This window comes from Acipenser ruthenus, chromosome 2 (assembly GCF_902713425.1).
Source record: "Acipenser ruthenus chromosome 2, fAciRut3.2 maternal haplotype, whole genome shotgun sequence".
NCBI classification, from domain to species: domain Eukaryota; kingdom Metazoa; phylum Chordata; class Actinopteri; order Acipenseriformes; family Acipenseridae; genus Acipenser; species Acipenser ruthenus.
Window position 1 is genome coordinate 5,709,462 of NC_081190.1, and position 17,995 is coordinate 5,727,456.

The 17,995-nt window shown below is 37.8% G+C and overlaps 1 protein-coding gene across 1 annotated transcript; it reads right to left on the reverse strand.

Annotated features, from left to right (window-relative positions):
- Positions 1-5,803: 5,803 nt before the first annotated feature.
- Positions 5,804-11,509, reverse strand: LOC117403610 (centrin-3). Its single transcript, XM_034005841.3, has 5 exons — positions 11,361-11,509; positions 10,274-10,409; positions 9,019-9,133; positions 8,399-8,590; positions 5,804-6,454 (listed from the first exon to the last, which is right to left on the reverse strand). The coding sequence occupies exons 1-5, from the start codon at positions 11,375-11,377 to the stop codon at positions 6,411-6,413; spliced, it is 504 nt and encodes a 167-aa protein (XP_033861732.1). The 5' UTR covers positions 11,378-11,509; the 3' UTR covers positions 5,804-6,410.
- Between the last annotated feature and the right edge of the window lie 6,486 nt (positions 11,510-17,995).

Sequence of the window (17,995 nt, forward strand, 5' to 3'; positions counted from 1 at the left end):
AAGACATCCTGTAATGGCTGTCATACTAGGTAGGGCAATGTTAACGTATATGCTCTGCATTGGAAGCCAGCATGCCAGCATGTCTCAGATCAGTATTTTATTAAATGTCAGGAAGGAACTTTAAAGTGCAAAAAAAAAAAATCCAGTTTTTAAAAATGTGTTGTTATTTTAAAGCCACCGTAAATGCCTTTGACTTATATAAAATAAAATAAAAACTCTAAAGACCTTCAAAGGGTCATAATGCCATAGACTATCTATACCCTTGCATTTCACCTGGATAGCGAAATTCTCTTCACCCCTTCAAAACCTTCTTTACTGTGATGAACCAACCAGTAGTGTCGGATAATGACTGAAATGCTTTGACCTCAAAGACATTGCTGAGGTGAGATGACCTGTCCTGCATTCAGTCTATCTGCTTAGGTTGAGCTAAGCAAGTAGAGTAACAAATGAACCTGAAGGAACTATGTTTGGAGCAGCAGCTGCGATACAGTAACCACAAGTGCAAGGGAAGTACGGTATATGGAATTATTATATTACCTGTAACCCCTTCAGGTTAAATGACCGGCCTGCATTAGTTGTTTGAAACACTTTTGACTAGATTATGTCTCCTTGATTTTCCAAACAAACCCAGTGATTTGTCCCCCTAGAGGGTGGTTCCTCCAGGCAGGGTTAATGGGGCAGTTGGTTTTGGAAGATCATGTGTGATAGTGGCTGAACATTCAAGTCTCCAGAGCTCTGCATCTGACTTCTCTTTAAGCACTTAATTAAGAAAGTTGTCACAAATCATTAACAAAAATCAAAGAACTAGAAATGTGGGACTGTTAAGAGAAAGGGCAGTTGTAACAGAAACCATGTGAAGCACAAGCATGCTGAACCGAGGTGAGATTGCTTGTGTTTTGTTGGCCTCGGTATAATCTAGATCTGACTGATATTTTACCCTTTAACCTCACCTCGTTCCTCCTGCACTTGTCAGCTTCCTCCTCCACCAGGCAGATATGTGCTGTCAATTCACAGATAGTGTAACGTTTGCAGAGATGTCACAAAGTACCGTTATCCATGTGGAAATACATCGAATGCCCTACTTTATTCCCAAGGCTGTGATGCCTTTAAAAAAGAAAACGTATCCCGTGGGAATGGGACTTGGGAAATGCCTGAGCATTACTTCAAGCCACTTCTCGCTTCCTAATGCAAAACGACACAATGGCTAATTTCTTCAGATCCTTTCACATATATTTACGCAGAAGAAAGGCCTTTTTAAGCTTCTGCTTCATTGTTGGTGTGACCTGTAAACGCCTGACTGTAGTCAAATTTCTGTGATGTGAAAGGATATTGGGTTTGTGAAAAATGTCCGATGCCAAAAAAAAAGAAAAAAAGCTACTGGTTACTGTACAAGAAATGATTACAGACATAAAGAAATATCATTCTCTCTGCCCCTAATGAATAGGACTTAATAGCACGGTTCAGGCTTCAATTGGTATAACAGAATGCCTTGATAATGGATAAATACATTTTCTTAATAACCTACTTACTGACACACACTCTGAAGACTAAGGTTGTGTTGTGGCCTGCGGGGGAATACAGTCTCAGCACAGTTATAACTGTAAAAACAAAACAAAACAAAAAAGGCGCTGAAAAAACATCTTATTTTTATTTCTTTATTTCTTTATTTAGTGTATGTGCTGGATGTTACAAAATGAGAAACAAACTAATTGAAAGTTCTTACAGTATTATTTGTTTGGTTCCACCTTTGTAAAATAAACAGGTGTTTTTCTCTTCCCACAAACTTATAATTTATTAATAAATAAAAATGCACCACAGTTTTTAGAATTACAGACCATAGTACAAAGAAGCTAATTCATAAATATATAATTCATTTAATATATAATACATCTCAGTAACACACATCCCCCTCCACTGCTGTAAATTTGAAATCAGTATCACGAGAAAGCCGATGGCCGTGACATACATCCACAGCATGTGCAGAATAGTATAGAATAAGAAATGGCAATGAGAATTGGATAAGTGGTATTTAAGAATAACACATGAGGTGTTAGTGTCGCGCTAAAGTTAAATATTTTAAAATGATTTCCAGTATGTTCCTGAGCTCTCAGCAGTGTAAATTTGACATACAGGCTGCATGCACTATAGCCCTGTCTCTGGAATCTCATCCCTTATGGGGAATAATAACAAAGGTGTTCCAACAGAAGAGAAGCATTTACTGGGTTAGCCCCACTTTGTATTGGTTTTGCAGGTGAAACACAGAATTAGATTGAAGCAGGGAGTCTGCAGAGTTGTGTACCAAGCAGGTGAGCGACAAATCTCAGCTAAAAACCTTCCAGCCAGTCTGGGTCTCTCCTGATGTGCCTGAAAGGTTAGCTGCCAACACTGTCTTATGGTGTCAAGTCCTATTACTTTTCTTGTATAGGTTCTGTATGACAAGCTGCCACAAGTCTATCATTTGTATTGTTACACTGAATTTGTTTGAATTATTCAACGTTACCTCCACATGGTCACTGGTCATACTTTGATCAAAACCCAAACTTGTTCTCCCCAAGTACCCCTGTGTGCATCATTCAGGGGGCTGTGCTCTGCAGGCGACTCCATGCCACTCTGCTTTTTTTTTGAAACATTAAAGATGTGTATTGACATCATTTACTGCTTGCACACGGCCTCTCTGGAATTATGAGGAGTTTATTTCCCACAAATCACAACTGAGAAAACAGCTGTTTGGACAAGAAAAGAGCTGTTTAAGAGAGTGAATTCACAAGCAGGAGAGAGGACTTTGAGGGAGAGAAGTGTTCAATGGTCCTCTTTTGACAGTCACAATTATTCAGGAGACCTAGCCACCTCATTATTCAGCCACTTTTAATTCACTAGCAATTATAACACTAAATAGCTGACTGTTCCAGAGTCCAGACTATCCCTTCTAAACATTTATCACAGTAATGTTTTGCACAGTGATTTTGCAGTTTTCCCATGGTTATATTATGTATTTACCATGGTTTACCAGGTTTTTGATATGCTTTACCATACCTCGCTGTGCTTTACAATGCTTTACCATGCTTTCATGATTCTTTATTACACTTTGCTATGCTTTACTGTGGGAAACATTTATAAGGGATTAGTGGCTAACATGGCTTAAACTTTATTGAGAAGACAAACAGCCATTTCAATTACCTTTCAAGCTGGAAATTAAATGATTGTGCAGTAATTAAAGCGGACGTGGAGCAATATTTACTTTATTTCAGCTTAAATAAAGCTTAGCTGCACTAAAAGCAGCGTCACCAGCATACAGATGGTACAATACCAATGACATGCTGCAATAGACAAGTTCATTTCTATAAATATAGCCTATTAAAAATGAAACAACTTCCATAGTAAATATTTCACGTTACAGGTCATCAATGAACCCCCATACCTACTGTATTAAACCTGAAATGAAGGACAGCACAGCATCGTTTACTGTCAACCTGTACATCCCACTAGCGCACTCTAGCCTCACTGCTTTGCTTTACTCTCCCTTTTCTAGTCTCTAGTACATTTCTGTAATTTATGAATGCAGATATAAATGTGTGAACTTACTTGGTAGTCAGACCTTTCACATCAAGTTGAAAGTACTGTATATACATTGCATAAGGACATTCCTGGGCATACATTAGGGAAGTGTAGTAATTAAACAACATTCAGTGTACAGGTACTGTAGATTACTTTGAATTACTGTTGAGTTATAGTTTTGGTTGACATGCTGAAAATGTAACTGCAGCCCTTAGCAGCTGATCAAACCCTTTATTATATAAAGACAATGCTACTTTCTAATCTGTAATTATTTTGACACGACAAAGATTCAATTGCATACAAATCAGAGGCAATGTACACAATGGCAATAGAAAAGGGTTAAGGACACTGAAAAGGGGTGCAGGGTTTGCACACGACCGTGTTTCAAAATACGTTGTGTTTCTGTTCTCAAATACAGACAAAGCTGGTTTATTTCTAAATGGTTCTTCATTTGTAATTAGGTTTTTCACTTATAAATGTACCTGTAATTTTGTCTGCCTCTCACAATGGAGTGGATCAGCTGTTGGATTCATGTTTAAACATTACACCTGCAAGGCTGTAACAAGAGAGGTTTCATTTCAGAAATGAGTGCTTTACAGTGTAACAACAGAATATGTAATGAATTGGAGGGGAAATAACAAAGGCAGTTCAGTGGAAATTATTTATTTCATTCAGTATATTTTACGAGGAAGGTTTCAGTGTATCTGGTAGATTAAAATACCTTGTTATCCATGCAGAGATAACACTGCATCATGTGTCAGCACCTCAAGGTAACCTGTACTGGTTTAAATCAAAGATAGTACTCTACAGAGCAGCGATAGCCTAGGATAGAGTCCCATTACTCTGCTACAGAACAGTGATTCCAAAAATACAGACTCCATTGATTCACTCAACATTTCATTTGATATTTAGGCTTGCACTGTTAATGGTATTTGATTAAAATCTGTTTTCTGGTGACAAATAAAGCTGTGTTTAAATGTTCTGTTCCAGTGGGATACACAGCATAGTGTCTTATTCACAATCACTGTGATGAACCCCCATTTATATGGTAAAAAATGATTACATATATATATATATATAAGTAATACAGAATGGATGAGTAACATCTACCTCTAGTGGATCAAGTAGGTAATTAATTGTATGTTGGCATGTTCTAATGTTTCTCATGTTCCTCTAAGAATTCAATAGTACAACACTAATGCCCTCATACGAAGGGCTGCACTACCCACATTGACTGGGCTTTACCAGATGAAACAGATTAAATATTTTCTATCATTTATCAACTAGGAGATTGATCTCAAAGTAATTTCGCTACCCTCCATCCTGTCCTCTGTGAACCTAATGTAAATACAAGTCTCTCATTCCTCTTCCAACTTGGTAAATGTCTTTTAATCACAAATCTGTGTTTGTTTGTTTGTTTTAAGAACTTTATTAGAGACCAATAGAGATTTGTTTTCTGTCTCATTGTAATTATTAGGGGGTTTAAATCATTGTACTAGAATAAATATCAAGACATTTGAGGCAGAATAATGCATTCTACATGTTAATAGGCAAACCTCCTACTGGCATTCTGTGTGGTTATGAGTTTTCTGAAAGGATTCAGTGCTGTTGATTAGGGTGGTTGAAACAAAATAGTTTTGAGTCAGCCTAAAATAAATCCAGCTTTAGGATATAAAACAGAAGTTGCACATTATACATACTAATCTGATGTATCCTGCTGTACCTTCAACAGCAATGACACATTCCTTATGTACAATCTATACTGACATCCTACAACTCTTACACTGACTATACAATTATGAATTAGAAAACTTGACAGTTCGACTAGTTTATTTTTAGATCAAGATTTGTATTGAAATCTACCACTGAAATTCAGTGCACCTGCAACAAATGTTCCTTTAGCAACCACTGAACATCCGTTCTTTTTATGTAGGCCACCTGAAGTACCTGCTTTTCTTTTAGTCTCACAATTTATTCACCTTGATTACAGTCTCCTGTTCCAAAATACAGGGGTTGTAGAAAACTAAGAAACATCTGCATTATATCTTCAGCTGGAGATAAGAAGTTTAAAATAAGGTTTCAAGCTTGATTTTTGAAGTAGTTAGCAAAATACAGCAGAAAACTAGTTACTCAAATATTCTACCTGTCTTAACTCCCTATCGTAATAATCCTATTTACTAACATGCCGTTGCTGATTTCAATGACCACATTTTGACAATTGCTAAGAAATGAAATAAAGGCATATGAATTGAATGCAAAGGTAATACTACAATTTTATTGTGTAACACTTTTGTACTATACATAAATAATCAGCTAGAAAAAATATGAAATTCTTGTAAATGGACTGTAAAAAAAATATTTCAAACCCCAAAAGCACACTACTTTAATATACTTAAATAAAAGTACAATGCAACAATGTACTCATAGTCCATATATCCATATTAGGCCAATAATTACCTATATGCAAAGAATTTGTGGAAATGGTGTATAAGCATACCTTACACAGTCAAGATTATTTCAAATTTTACAGTTTGATTTATGAAATATTTTCATTTATGAAATCAGTATCTCTGCAATTTGAACTTCTATAAAATAATCGTTTCCTTAATTTCTGGCTTTGTCTTGAAAAAAAAAGACAACGGTTTGAGTTTAAAAACCAGTGCACGCTTTTAAACATGTTTACAAAACACTGCCAGAGAAGTTGTATATTTGATCCCTTTATGTTGGATTCACATTACACAAAGCCTGGTCAGTATTAATCTTTCAATCCATGTGGGTAGTGTATATAAAAAAGCAACAGCAGGATCAGATAAACACCTCCAGTTAAACACAAGATTTATTTCAGTGCAATTCCTTTAAGTGTCTCCAGTCATGATGGAAAAGAACTCCTCTTGGTTTACTGAAAAAAAAAAGGAAAACTTTGTTATTTCATTTTTTTTGTGTTGCTGTTATTTACTATGTTGACAAACCTGCATTTAGAGAAATGATCAAGATAAAGGGGATGCAATTTTGCTTATAAATATAATTGTGGCCATCACACGAAGCATTAGTTATGTGCAGCCTCTTTTTTTTTTTTTTGTTTAGTTGTCGCCTGTTGTTTTTTTTAACCCACTTTTCTCCCCAGTTTGGAATGCCCAATTGTTGAATCCCGGTTCACCGCTGCAACCCCCTGGCGACTCGGGAAACGGAGGCTGCAACACACGTCCTCCGAAATGTACTCCTGCCAATCCATCATTTTTCGCACTGCGGATCTACAGCGAGGCCACCAGACCTATAGTGCCGGAGGACAACACAGATCTGATGGCTCCACTGCAAAACCGCAGGCGCCCTATCGGCCACAGGGGTCGTTGGTGCGCAGTGAACCGTGGATTCCCCTGCTGACCTAAGCCCTCCCTACCCGGGCGGCGCTTGGCCAGTTGTGCACCGCCCCTTAGGAACCCCGGTCACAGTCGGCAGTGACAGAACCTGGATTCGAAACTGCGTTCTCCAGGCTATAGGGAGCATCCTGCACTCCATGCGGAGTGCCTTTACTGGACATGCGCTGCTTCTCATTTCCAGTAGTGATTACTCAAACTGTTTTTCGCCCAATTTGTGAACTGTAGTATTGCTTGGCATGTCGAAAAATACAGGGGTCTGATCAGCATTTCTGATCTGTCCAAGCTAGTACTGTTTGTTAGAAATGCTGAAATTGTAAAAGTTCTCTATGAGTTCCTGTGACGAGGAGCCCCGCCCCCATGTATATTTGTGCACTTTTTATTATGATTTATGTATTTTATATGATGGTGAAAAGCCATTGTTTTGATTTATTGTTTGGCAAGATGAGAGAGGGGCTGCCTGCCATTATTTGTTTTGTTTTAAAAATACCTTGTGAGAATGCGTGACTGTCAGCTACTGCTGATGGTCACGCAGAATTAATAAACCTGTGCAAAATGTGACCGAGGGATAATAAGATAATTAATAGCTAGTTAATCCCTTGGTCACCACTATAAAGACCTGCAGCTTTGCAGCGAAATTGCCTGTGTTGTTGCATTCATTTCCTGGCCTGACGTCACCCCTAAAGCCATCCTAATCACAATTCCTCAGGAAGCTAATGACTCTTCTTTGAAAATGGCTGCCTGCATGTCATGGATGATTTGAGAATAGGCAGTACATGTTCTGGTTCATCTTTTCTTGGGAGTCAGTCACGTTGCTGCTTGTGTACTCAGGTAGTCACGTCTTTTGTTGGAGATTTTAATACACACATTACTACTGTACAACTACGCAGGCTATTTTTGAGAAGCAAAAAAAGGTTAAAGTGCATCTTACATTTGAAGGAATAGGGTATATACAATTAATAGACAGTTATTGTAAAAGTGATTTATACCACTGCATCTTACTTTATTCAAATACACCTTTAATAGCAAAAATAGGGTTTCCAGCTGTTAATTAAGGCTGTTCAATTAAACAAAGTGATGCTCTGGCTCCCTCTTGTGAACAGTTTAAAAATAATTTTTGGACCTGTTTGACATATAATCCAAGCTGCATATTCTCTCAGTATATTCAGCATTGGAGTGCTGTTTACAGCTTTGATGTTTTTAAATATTACAATGTGTTGTTCATGTACAGTATAGTAGTGTGCACTAAAAATATTTTCTTTAACAAACACTATTGGTATTTTTTGTAATGTAATACTATATTTCAGGTTCCACAGCAAAGCAAACACATTTGATATTTCAACAGTTTTTTTTGCCAGGTTGTTGTTGAACCTGTGATAAAGTCAATTCTGCTTATTTTCACATGTTGTGAAGTGGTATTAAAAGGGCTCAACTGCCATGTTTCAGACTGATTACTGTTGTTGACTTACTTTCTCCATCTCCATCGTTATCAAATTCATCAATCATAGCACGGAGTTCCTCATCTGTCATATTTTCGCCTAGTTCTCTAGCAACCCGCCTAAGGTTTCTTAGACTTATTTTTCCAGAGTCGTCATCATCGAACAGCTTAAATGCCTTGATCATCTCTTCTTGTGGGTCTCGATCCAACATCCAGTCAGTCACTGAAACAGCGAGTTTAAACCTTCACCTTTCAGTATGCACTTTTGAACTAAAAATATAAAACACCCATAAAACTCCACACATTCCCTTATTGTGAAGATCCATCTAAAAAACACTTCCAGACAGGTACACAAAGTCATGAATTTTATTTGAAATATTAAAACATAATTTTGTATCAAAGTTTCAATCAAAATACCAATGGAGAAGGGTATTTGCATAACACTGCAAATCACACCAATATGCACTCACAAACCATAATGCTTATACTGTAGATGAATTAATAGTCAGTCGGTATTTTATTTGGGGTGTTTTGGATAAACATTTTAGTTTAAAAATCTGTAACTGTGCCTGTTTAGTTCCCCCACCATTATGAACCCTGCGTACATAATAATGCATGATGTGAACATTTTATTTCAGTGATAATACTCACCCACTTCATTGAAATCATCAAATGCAATTTTGCCACTTCCTTCACGATCGTAATCTTTTAGGATCTTCAACACATCAGCTTTCTTTACATCAAAGCCTAAAGCTCTCATTGCAACCTGTCAGATTAAAGCAATGGTCAAACTCACCAAAATAACAGCCTGCGTATAACTCATTCAAATTGTTTGTCTGTCTGAACTGGCTACTGTGAATTTGTTGTCAGTTTGCTGTACATAGAAGTCAGCTGGAATTACAAAGGGTGATTTCAGAGAAATGCTTTAAACAATTCTGCAGAGTAGTATCTCGGAGTTATGAACAGCTTGGGAATGATGGTTGTTCGTAATGCTGACATGTCTGTAACTCTGAAATTGAGTTTTCAATGGTTTTAATAAATGTGTACACCTGCTATTTACAGCCTTAATTTGGCGAATAATATATCACATCACAGTAATGCAACACCTATATTGTTATGGGAAAACACTACTTAACTTACTAGTCAAATTGTTACTCTAGCAAAAACGTCCAGGGAAACCTGGGTTAATGTAGACCTTGTTTTTATTTTATTGTAAACAAAATGCATTCTTGGAGCTTGCTCAGTCATTCAGACCCCTCTGGCTTGGAAAAACATTGCTTTGTTTAAGACTAAAACGTTCCTCATGCCTTCTCCATGACCAGCATGCCGCTTATGCGGTGCTTTATCAAAATGATCATCAGCAGCTTTCTGTACAATCCATCGTTTTTACTGCTCTGCTGCTGGATTTGGTTTTTTTGGCTTGTTTTAATAGCGCTGACAATTTCCCAGTACTGTCCCAGTTCTTACCATGTCAGTGGGTTAACCTCACACTTTTAAAAACTGGATTCTGGTTGCATTGTAGGCAGGGTTGAGTGATTGCATACTTCCAGCTAAAAGTGGGGTGTTCGGTTGACCACTCAGTTCATACATTTGGTGTACATAACTCTGCCCAACAGGTCACCAATGTTTTGTATATATATATATATATATATATATATATATATATATATATATATATATATAGTGTTATCTGCTCCACAGTTCTTAATCGATCAAGGCTATGGAAAGCCTGCCTTATAACAGCAATTATATCATTTTTTGAGTTTCCAAGACTTAGGGATTAGCTCAAAATAGTAGATAACTTTCCTAGGATCTCAGGGTTCCAAGGAGGTAGATGGCCAAGTAAAAACGACCATGGATTTGTGCTTTTGTGTTTGTCTTAACGCTCCAGTGTTGTAAAACCTACCTTTAGTTCATGATAGTCTATTTCTTTATCTTTATCAGTATCAAACAATTCAAAGGCCTCTTTTATTTCTTGCTTCTGTTCTTCTGTTAGCTCCTTTCTCTTTTTTCTCTTGGTTTTATCCACTGCAAGCTCAGTCCTGAAAAAAAGTATCAAATGGTTACAAATCACAATAGACTTGAAACATCAAGCTTTTTATGTAACCCTTTTTGGATGAAGTTGTCGGGGTGTCGGAAATTTGAATGTAAAAGAACCAGTACCTGCACTTACAACTTTATTTCTACAATATATATACAATAACTATCAAGCTACATTTTAAAAGCAAACAGCATAGATACAATATTATGTAATAGTTTTGAAACTACCAAATGTTTCACGTAAATTGTATGACTTGAGTAATCAGTCATTTGGACTGTTTACCAGATTATACTTGACTGTGTATCCATTATAAATCAATAAGTATACATTAATTACTAGCACTCAATGGCAAGGCTTTTGGATACAACTAATTTATGCTGGTTATTTATAAGACACTATACTGGATCAAAAACGTCCTATCACTATTTCTTTAGTAAATGGTGGGATCAACAGCGGTGCCTACATATCGGTGTTGAAGACAAATAAATATTTGTAATATTGGCTTTAAGTTTTGAGATGGTCAGTTACATTACAAAAATGTTTTGTGCTGCTACTGACAGGAGCAAAATCAGCTGCCACTGCCAGTAAAAAAATAAATAAAAAACACATCTACCGATGACAGTACTATAACCAGACAAGCACGATCTTATTAACAACATGTCATCGGATGCACGCTTTCTTTAGTGTTGTTAAAGGCTTTTGTTGTGCATGTAACCTAGTGCGATTATATCAGTTGCAGATTACATTTCGTTTTACAATCAAATTGAGGGTTACACATTACCCTGCATAAGAAGCGTGTTTAAGTTGATATAACATTCTGTAATTAAACCCGCCAGATGTGTAACCATGCACAGAACACAATAGTTACAAAAGACGACACATCAATAATGTATCTATCTAGCGTACTGGTACATACATATACTTGTACATTTTCTAAAAACACTACACCAACCTTAATGATAAACTCATTGTTGTAGTTGCTGCTGTACGATAAACCGAAATAAACGAAAACACCAACTGTAAACTGAAACTACTTTGCCGGTTTAATATCTCCAACAAGCTTCCCAAACAGACACAAAACAAACAAGCTCCTCCCCGGGATGGTGTTTGATTGGTTACAGCTACACTTTTGTGGGCGGATTCAGCTGAACTGCTAGCTATGATTGGACAAGTTTGCTGTCACTAAGTTTGTCCACTGAAAGGTTAAGCAGACTGGTAACGGTTTTACCCAGCAGCCATTGCGGTCGATGACGGTGACGGCTGGTGATGTTCTGTTGTGTGGGCACAAGGGAACACACAGATATGATACTGCGGAATCTGTGAAATATTTTAATAGTCGACACAGTAATTCTGTGGAAAAATATGCTACCTTTTGACACATTAGAGAACATTCACAAAGCGTTTTAGTCGAAATTGGTTTAAAAATTGGTCGAATATTTTTTTCCTTCTAAATAAATATTAAAACTACTTAGAGGCTCCTTAATTTAATTTGTAGGTTTTGTATTATTATTATTATTATTATTATTATTATTATTATTATTATTATTATTATTATTATTATATTACAAATAACAATTTTGAGTCAAAACTTACCCACAGTGTGCACATCACACAAATAAATAACATGTAGTGTGTCGGACTGCCTCAAAAATATGTTACTGTGTAGAAAGATGTAATAATTAATCAACATTCTTACCTGGGGGGAGGTCATACGCAAAAAGGTTCTGTGCTTTGGGTAAGCTTTAGTTTGGTTTTTATTCTAATGAGATTTTTTATTTATTTATTTTACCCCCAATTTTCTCCCAATTTGGAATGCCCAATTATTCAACCTGGCTCACCGCTGCAGGAGAGACGAAGATGAGCACTTGCGTCCTCCGGAAAGTGTGCCGTCAGCCATCCACTTTTTTTCACAATGCAAGCCTGCTGTGAAACAATTACAGAACTACAGCGTCGGCGGACCACGCAGTTCTGAACTGCACACAGGCCAGCCACAGGGGTCGCTGGTGTGCGGTGAGCCAATGATACCCCAGCCGACCTAACCCTCCCTGCCCATGCAACACTTGTTCAATTGTGCGCCGCCCCTGGGAACTTCCTTCCACAGTCAGCTGTGGCATAGCCTGGATTTTAACTAGCGATCTCCATGCTGTAGGGTGTATCCTGCACTCTGGGCAGAGAGCCTTTACTGGATGCACCACTCGAGAGGCCCCTCTGATGAGATTTTAACAAAGAGCATAGCTATACAATCTGAGGCCATTAGACATAGGGCTAGAAGAACCACATTCAAATTCAAGTTCATTTTTTATTCGCTTACATAATAGTAATAATTCAGTGACAGCAAAAAAAAAAGTGGAAAATAGTAATACAATGTATGGTTTTATTTTATTTTTTAAATAACTGGAGCAATCTGGTCATAACTACCTAGCATTGTTTTGGGTTCTGTCAAATTCTATGTATGTCCTCCACATTATAACTTACATGTTGGGAATTCTCTGTTCCTTAGTACCTGTGGCAGTAAATGTAGATGAGGTTCACTATTGAGCTGCCTAGTCTAGCTAGTTTGTTTTGTTGTTATGAATGCAAGAAAGCTCAGCTGTGATGTCAGATCTTGTTTGGCTTGCATTGCTGTAACCTGGTTTTACAGCTTTATACAGATTGAGAGTGAGGCACTGAGAAAGGAAATAATTTGCCCCCGGGGTCACATACGCTAGTGGAAGTGGCTAGGCAAGGATTAATTCCCATGATAGTATATACTGGCTTCACTCACTCGGCGTCTACTTGATAATGTAAAGTGTTTTATAAGGAAAGACATCACTGCAGCCTCACAGAATTAGGATGTACGGATCATGTTTCATCAATCATTTGTCTGTCTGAAGTCTTATGTTAAACTTTGAAGGCTTGCCAACCGAGGTTTTAAAGCCTAGATTTACCGTCAGCGTCAGCAATATTATTACCGTATTGTCTTCTGTTTAAGATCTTTTGGTGCTTTGCTTGTATTGTATGCTTCAGTTTACAGTATGCTGGTATTTGAAAAGCAACACTGAGATGAAAAGTTGCTGCTATGTCACTTCATGCGTTTTAGTTCAAACTCTCTCCAGTGGTCCAGTGGCAATCGGACCATGTGACCTGCAGAACAGGTACCATGATGTAGCAGTTTATCTACAGCAGTGTATTGGAAATAGTTGTATATCCTTAGAACATTAAAAAACAAAAAAAAATTGAAGCACCAATATATATATATATATATATATATATATATGGCAGGGTGATTTCCTGTCTGGAATAAAATGTGTTGGTGGTTGGCAGGGATAGGGTTAATTTCTGTCCCTGCCAGATAAATGTGTGTGTGGCTGTGTTTATTTAATTTGATTTGATTACCTGTTTTAATTGTTTTATAATGTAATTAGTGTCTCCTGTCTGTGATTAGCAGGAAGGTATATAAAAACTGGGTACAATGTTTCTTCAGGGCAGACTGTAGTCTGCAGTTTGAAGGAAGGAAGGAAGGAAGGAAGGAAGGAAGGAAGGAAGGAAGGAAGGAAGGAAGGAGTTGCTTCTGATGCACAACTCCATGCTCCGCTCACTCCACTGGCTCCCGATCACCACTCGCATCCAGTTCAAGACTCTTGTACTAGCCTACAGATGCCTTGACCAGGCTGCACCCAGCTACCTCCAGACCCTCATCTCTCCCTACACCCCCACTCGACCTCTCCGCTCCTCCTGCACAAGAAGACTGGCTCTACCTCCTCTACGCCCCCCTGCCTCCAGAGCCCGCTTCTTCTCCACCCTTGCCCCGCAGTGGTTGAATGACCTTCCTACAGATGGCAGGACTGCCCAGTCCCTGACCACCTACCGGCGCCTCCTGAAGACACAACTCTTCAGACAGCACGTGTAGAACTCCTCTTTTTTTCCCTCTGGACACTTATCACTCTTCCTTAAATGCGCTTTACTTGCTCTTATCTGCCCCCTATTTTACTGCATTTAATCCTGTACTTTAGAGTACTGTATTCTGTCACAAGTGTTATTTCATCTGTAGTAGTTTGTATATAATTATATCCTGATGTAACTATCACTGACACTGTTATCTGCTCCGTTATTGAATGGTATTTTGTTATACTTGTACTTGCTAGAATCAAAGTCATTGTATTTTTATCTTGCTCCTAATTGTATTATTACTTGTACTGTGATTCTTGAAATGTATTTTTGTTTACGACTGTGTGTCGCCCTGGATAAGGGTGTCTGCTAAGAAATAAATAATAATAAAATAATAAGGAAGGAAGGAAGGAAGGAAGGAAGGAAGGAAGGAAGGAGTCTGGCAGTGTGGAGAGACCTGTGTGGTTTAAACAAAAGGTAGTGTGTAAACCTTTTTGTTTGGGTTGTAATGTTAAAAAGAAATGTTTTGTGACTGGTAAACAGCTTAGCTGTCCAGTTTGTTAGTTCAAGGACTGTTCAAAGTTTAGTTAGTACTCAAAACAAGTGACATATTTCTCATATATATATTATATATATATATATATATATATATATATATATATATATATATATATATATATATTAGGTTAGCATGATAATAATGACTGTCTTCTTGTGATATTTGTGTTTACTATAAGTGATGCTGGCAGCACCAACAGTACATATTTGCTTCAAGTCTCTAGTCATGGTCAGGAATCTATGCTGGCAGCATTATTTCCCCCAGTGGGATCCTTCCCTTAAGACCAGAGCTGCCACAACCACTAGTGCCTCATGTGGAAAACTAAAGCTGTGGCATCATAACAGCCCTGGGGCATCCATCTGGAACTGTTTAAAGGTTACAGGTTACATTGGTGTTTATATAAGTAATCTATGTTGAATGCTCTATTTGAGGAATTTAAATCAGAACCTGTACTGTATATTATGTTGAACTTATTCTTTTAAAGAAACATTAAAATTCTCTCTTAAAATCATGGTTACATTTTAATATCTGCCATTGAATAGCTACACAAGGTATTTAGTTGTGAAGATTATGCACTTTCAAATATTAATCATGCGCTTTAGCAATTACTATATTGTGAGTGAAGTTTGTTTGATAAATCTAAAGACGTCTCTAGAGCAGCCCAGGGCACGGTGAGAAAGACAAACACACGCTATAGAAGAACACAGCGTGGCTCGGCCGCCACAGAGACTCCAGGCATCACAATGCCCAGTTCTCAATCCACTTGAACATGCTTGGGATGAACTTGAATGACACACTTGTCATCACGATCCTGTGCGAATGGTATGAAATATTGTTATCTGAATAGATTAACATCCGCTGAGACACATTTCAGCACCTTGTGGAGCCACATCATATCAAGACTGTGACCAGGCTGAACAGTGGCACAATGCAATATAAGGTACATGTCCTAATAAAGTGACCTGGCAGCATGTATCCAATGTACTGCATTCTGTTAATAATGATCTGATGCTTTATGTATTATATTTTTGTGCATGCAGATTGCAGTTGTCCAATCCCATTATCATTATATTTTGCATAATCTTATTATCTCTGCATAATGTAGGATGAAGCAGTGTAAGAATAAGAAGTTCTGCATGTGCTTCCTAATATCCTTAAAACCATATTTACTTACAGCATTTTGCTATGACAGGTTTCTGTGTTGTAGCCATAGAATGTAGCCCTGACTGTCTGCATCTGATGGATGGCTGAAATCTGGTTAATACAATTTTCTAGAAAAAAAAAATCCTAATCTAAAACTATGGGTAACCCAGTAACATCCAAAGTAAATGAAAAATCAGTTTATGATTCTGATTGTGTTTGCAGCCAACTGGATGCTCTGTATTTAGGTCATCCTTGTTCATACAGACGTGCTCAAATTTGTTGGTACCCTTACAGCTCATTGAAATAATGCTTAATTCCTCCTGAAAAGTGATGAAATTAAAAGCTATTTTATCATGTATACTTGCATGCCTTTGGTATGTCATAGAATAAAGCAAAGAAGCTGTGAAAAGAAATGAATTATTGCTTATTCTACAAAGATATTCTAAAATGGCCTGGACACATTTGTTGGTACCCCTTAGAAAAGATAATAAATAATTGGATTATAATGATATTTCAAACAGATTAGTTTCTTTAATTAGTATCACACATGGCTCCAATCTTGTAATCAGTCATTCAGCCTATTTAAATGGAGAAAAGTAGTCACTGTGCTGTTTGGTATCATTGTGTGCACCACACTGAACATGGACCAGAGAAAGCAAAGGAGGGAGTTGTCTGAGGAGATCAGAAAGAAAATAATAGACAAGCATGGTAAAGGTAAAGGCTACAAGACCATCTCCAAGCAGCTTGATGTTCCTGTGACAACAGTTGCAAATATTATTAAGAAGGTCCATGGAACTGTAGCCAACCTCCCTGGGCGCGGCCGCAAGAGGAAAATCGACCCCAGATTGAACAGAAGGATAGTGCGAATGGTAGAAAAAGAACCAAGGATAACTGCCAAAGAGATACAAGCTGAACTCCAAGGTGAAGGTACGTCAGTTTCTGATCACACCATCCGTTGCTTTTTGAGCGAAAGTGGGCTCCATGGAAGAAGACCCAGGAGGACTCCACTTTTGAAAGAAAAACATAAAAAAGCCAGACTGGAATTTGCTAAAATGCATATTGACAAGCCACAATCCTTCTGGGAGAATGTCCTTTGGACAGATGAGTCAAAACTGGAGCTTTTTGGCAAGTCACATCAGCTCTATGTTCACAGACGAAAAAATGAAGCTTTCAAAGAAAAGAACACCATACCTACAGTGAAACATGGAGAAGGCTCGGTTATGTTTTGGGGCTGCTTTGCTGCGCCTGGCACAGGGTGCCTTGAATCTGTGCAGGGCACAATGAAATCTCAAGACTATCAAGGCATTCTGGAGCGAAACGTACTGCCCAGTGTCAGAAAGCTCTGTCTCAGTCGCAGGTCATGGGTCCTCCAACAGGATAATGACCCAAAACACACAGCTAAAAGCACTCAAGAATGGATAAGAACAAAACATTGGACTATTCTGAAGAGGCCTTCTATGAGTCCTGATCTGAATCCTATCGAACATCTATGGAAAGAGCTGAAACTTGCAGTCTGGAGAAGGCACCCATCAAACCTGAGACAGCTGGAGCAGTTTGCTCAGGAAGAGTGGGCCACACTACCTGTTAACAGGTGCAGAAGTCTCACTGAGAACTACAGAAAATGTTTGATTGCAGTGTTTGCCTCTAAAGGTTGTGCAATAAAATATTAGGTTAGCGGTCCCATCATTTTTGTCCATGCCATTTTCATTTGTTTTATTATTTACAATATTATGTGGAATAAAAAATCAAAAGCAAAGTCTGATTTCTATTAAATATGGAATAAACAATGGTGGATGCCAATTACTTTTGTCAGTTTCAAGAAAATTGTGCATTCTTCGGGTTCATAAACTCAAGAGACATGATGGAAAAATCAGGCCACCAATGTCAAGTCTCTTCTATTGGGAGCAGTTTGCTTTCTTGATAGGTCACAATGGCCAGCATCGACCAGTTTTAAACAAGGAGCCTGCTAAAACTCTATTGTATGGTAATTGTAGTTTTAGGTCTTAATTGAGGTTGTA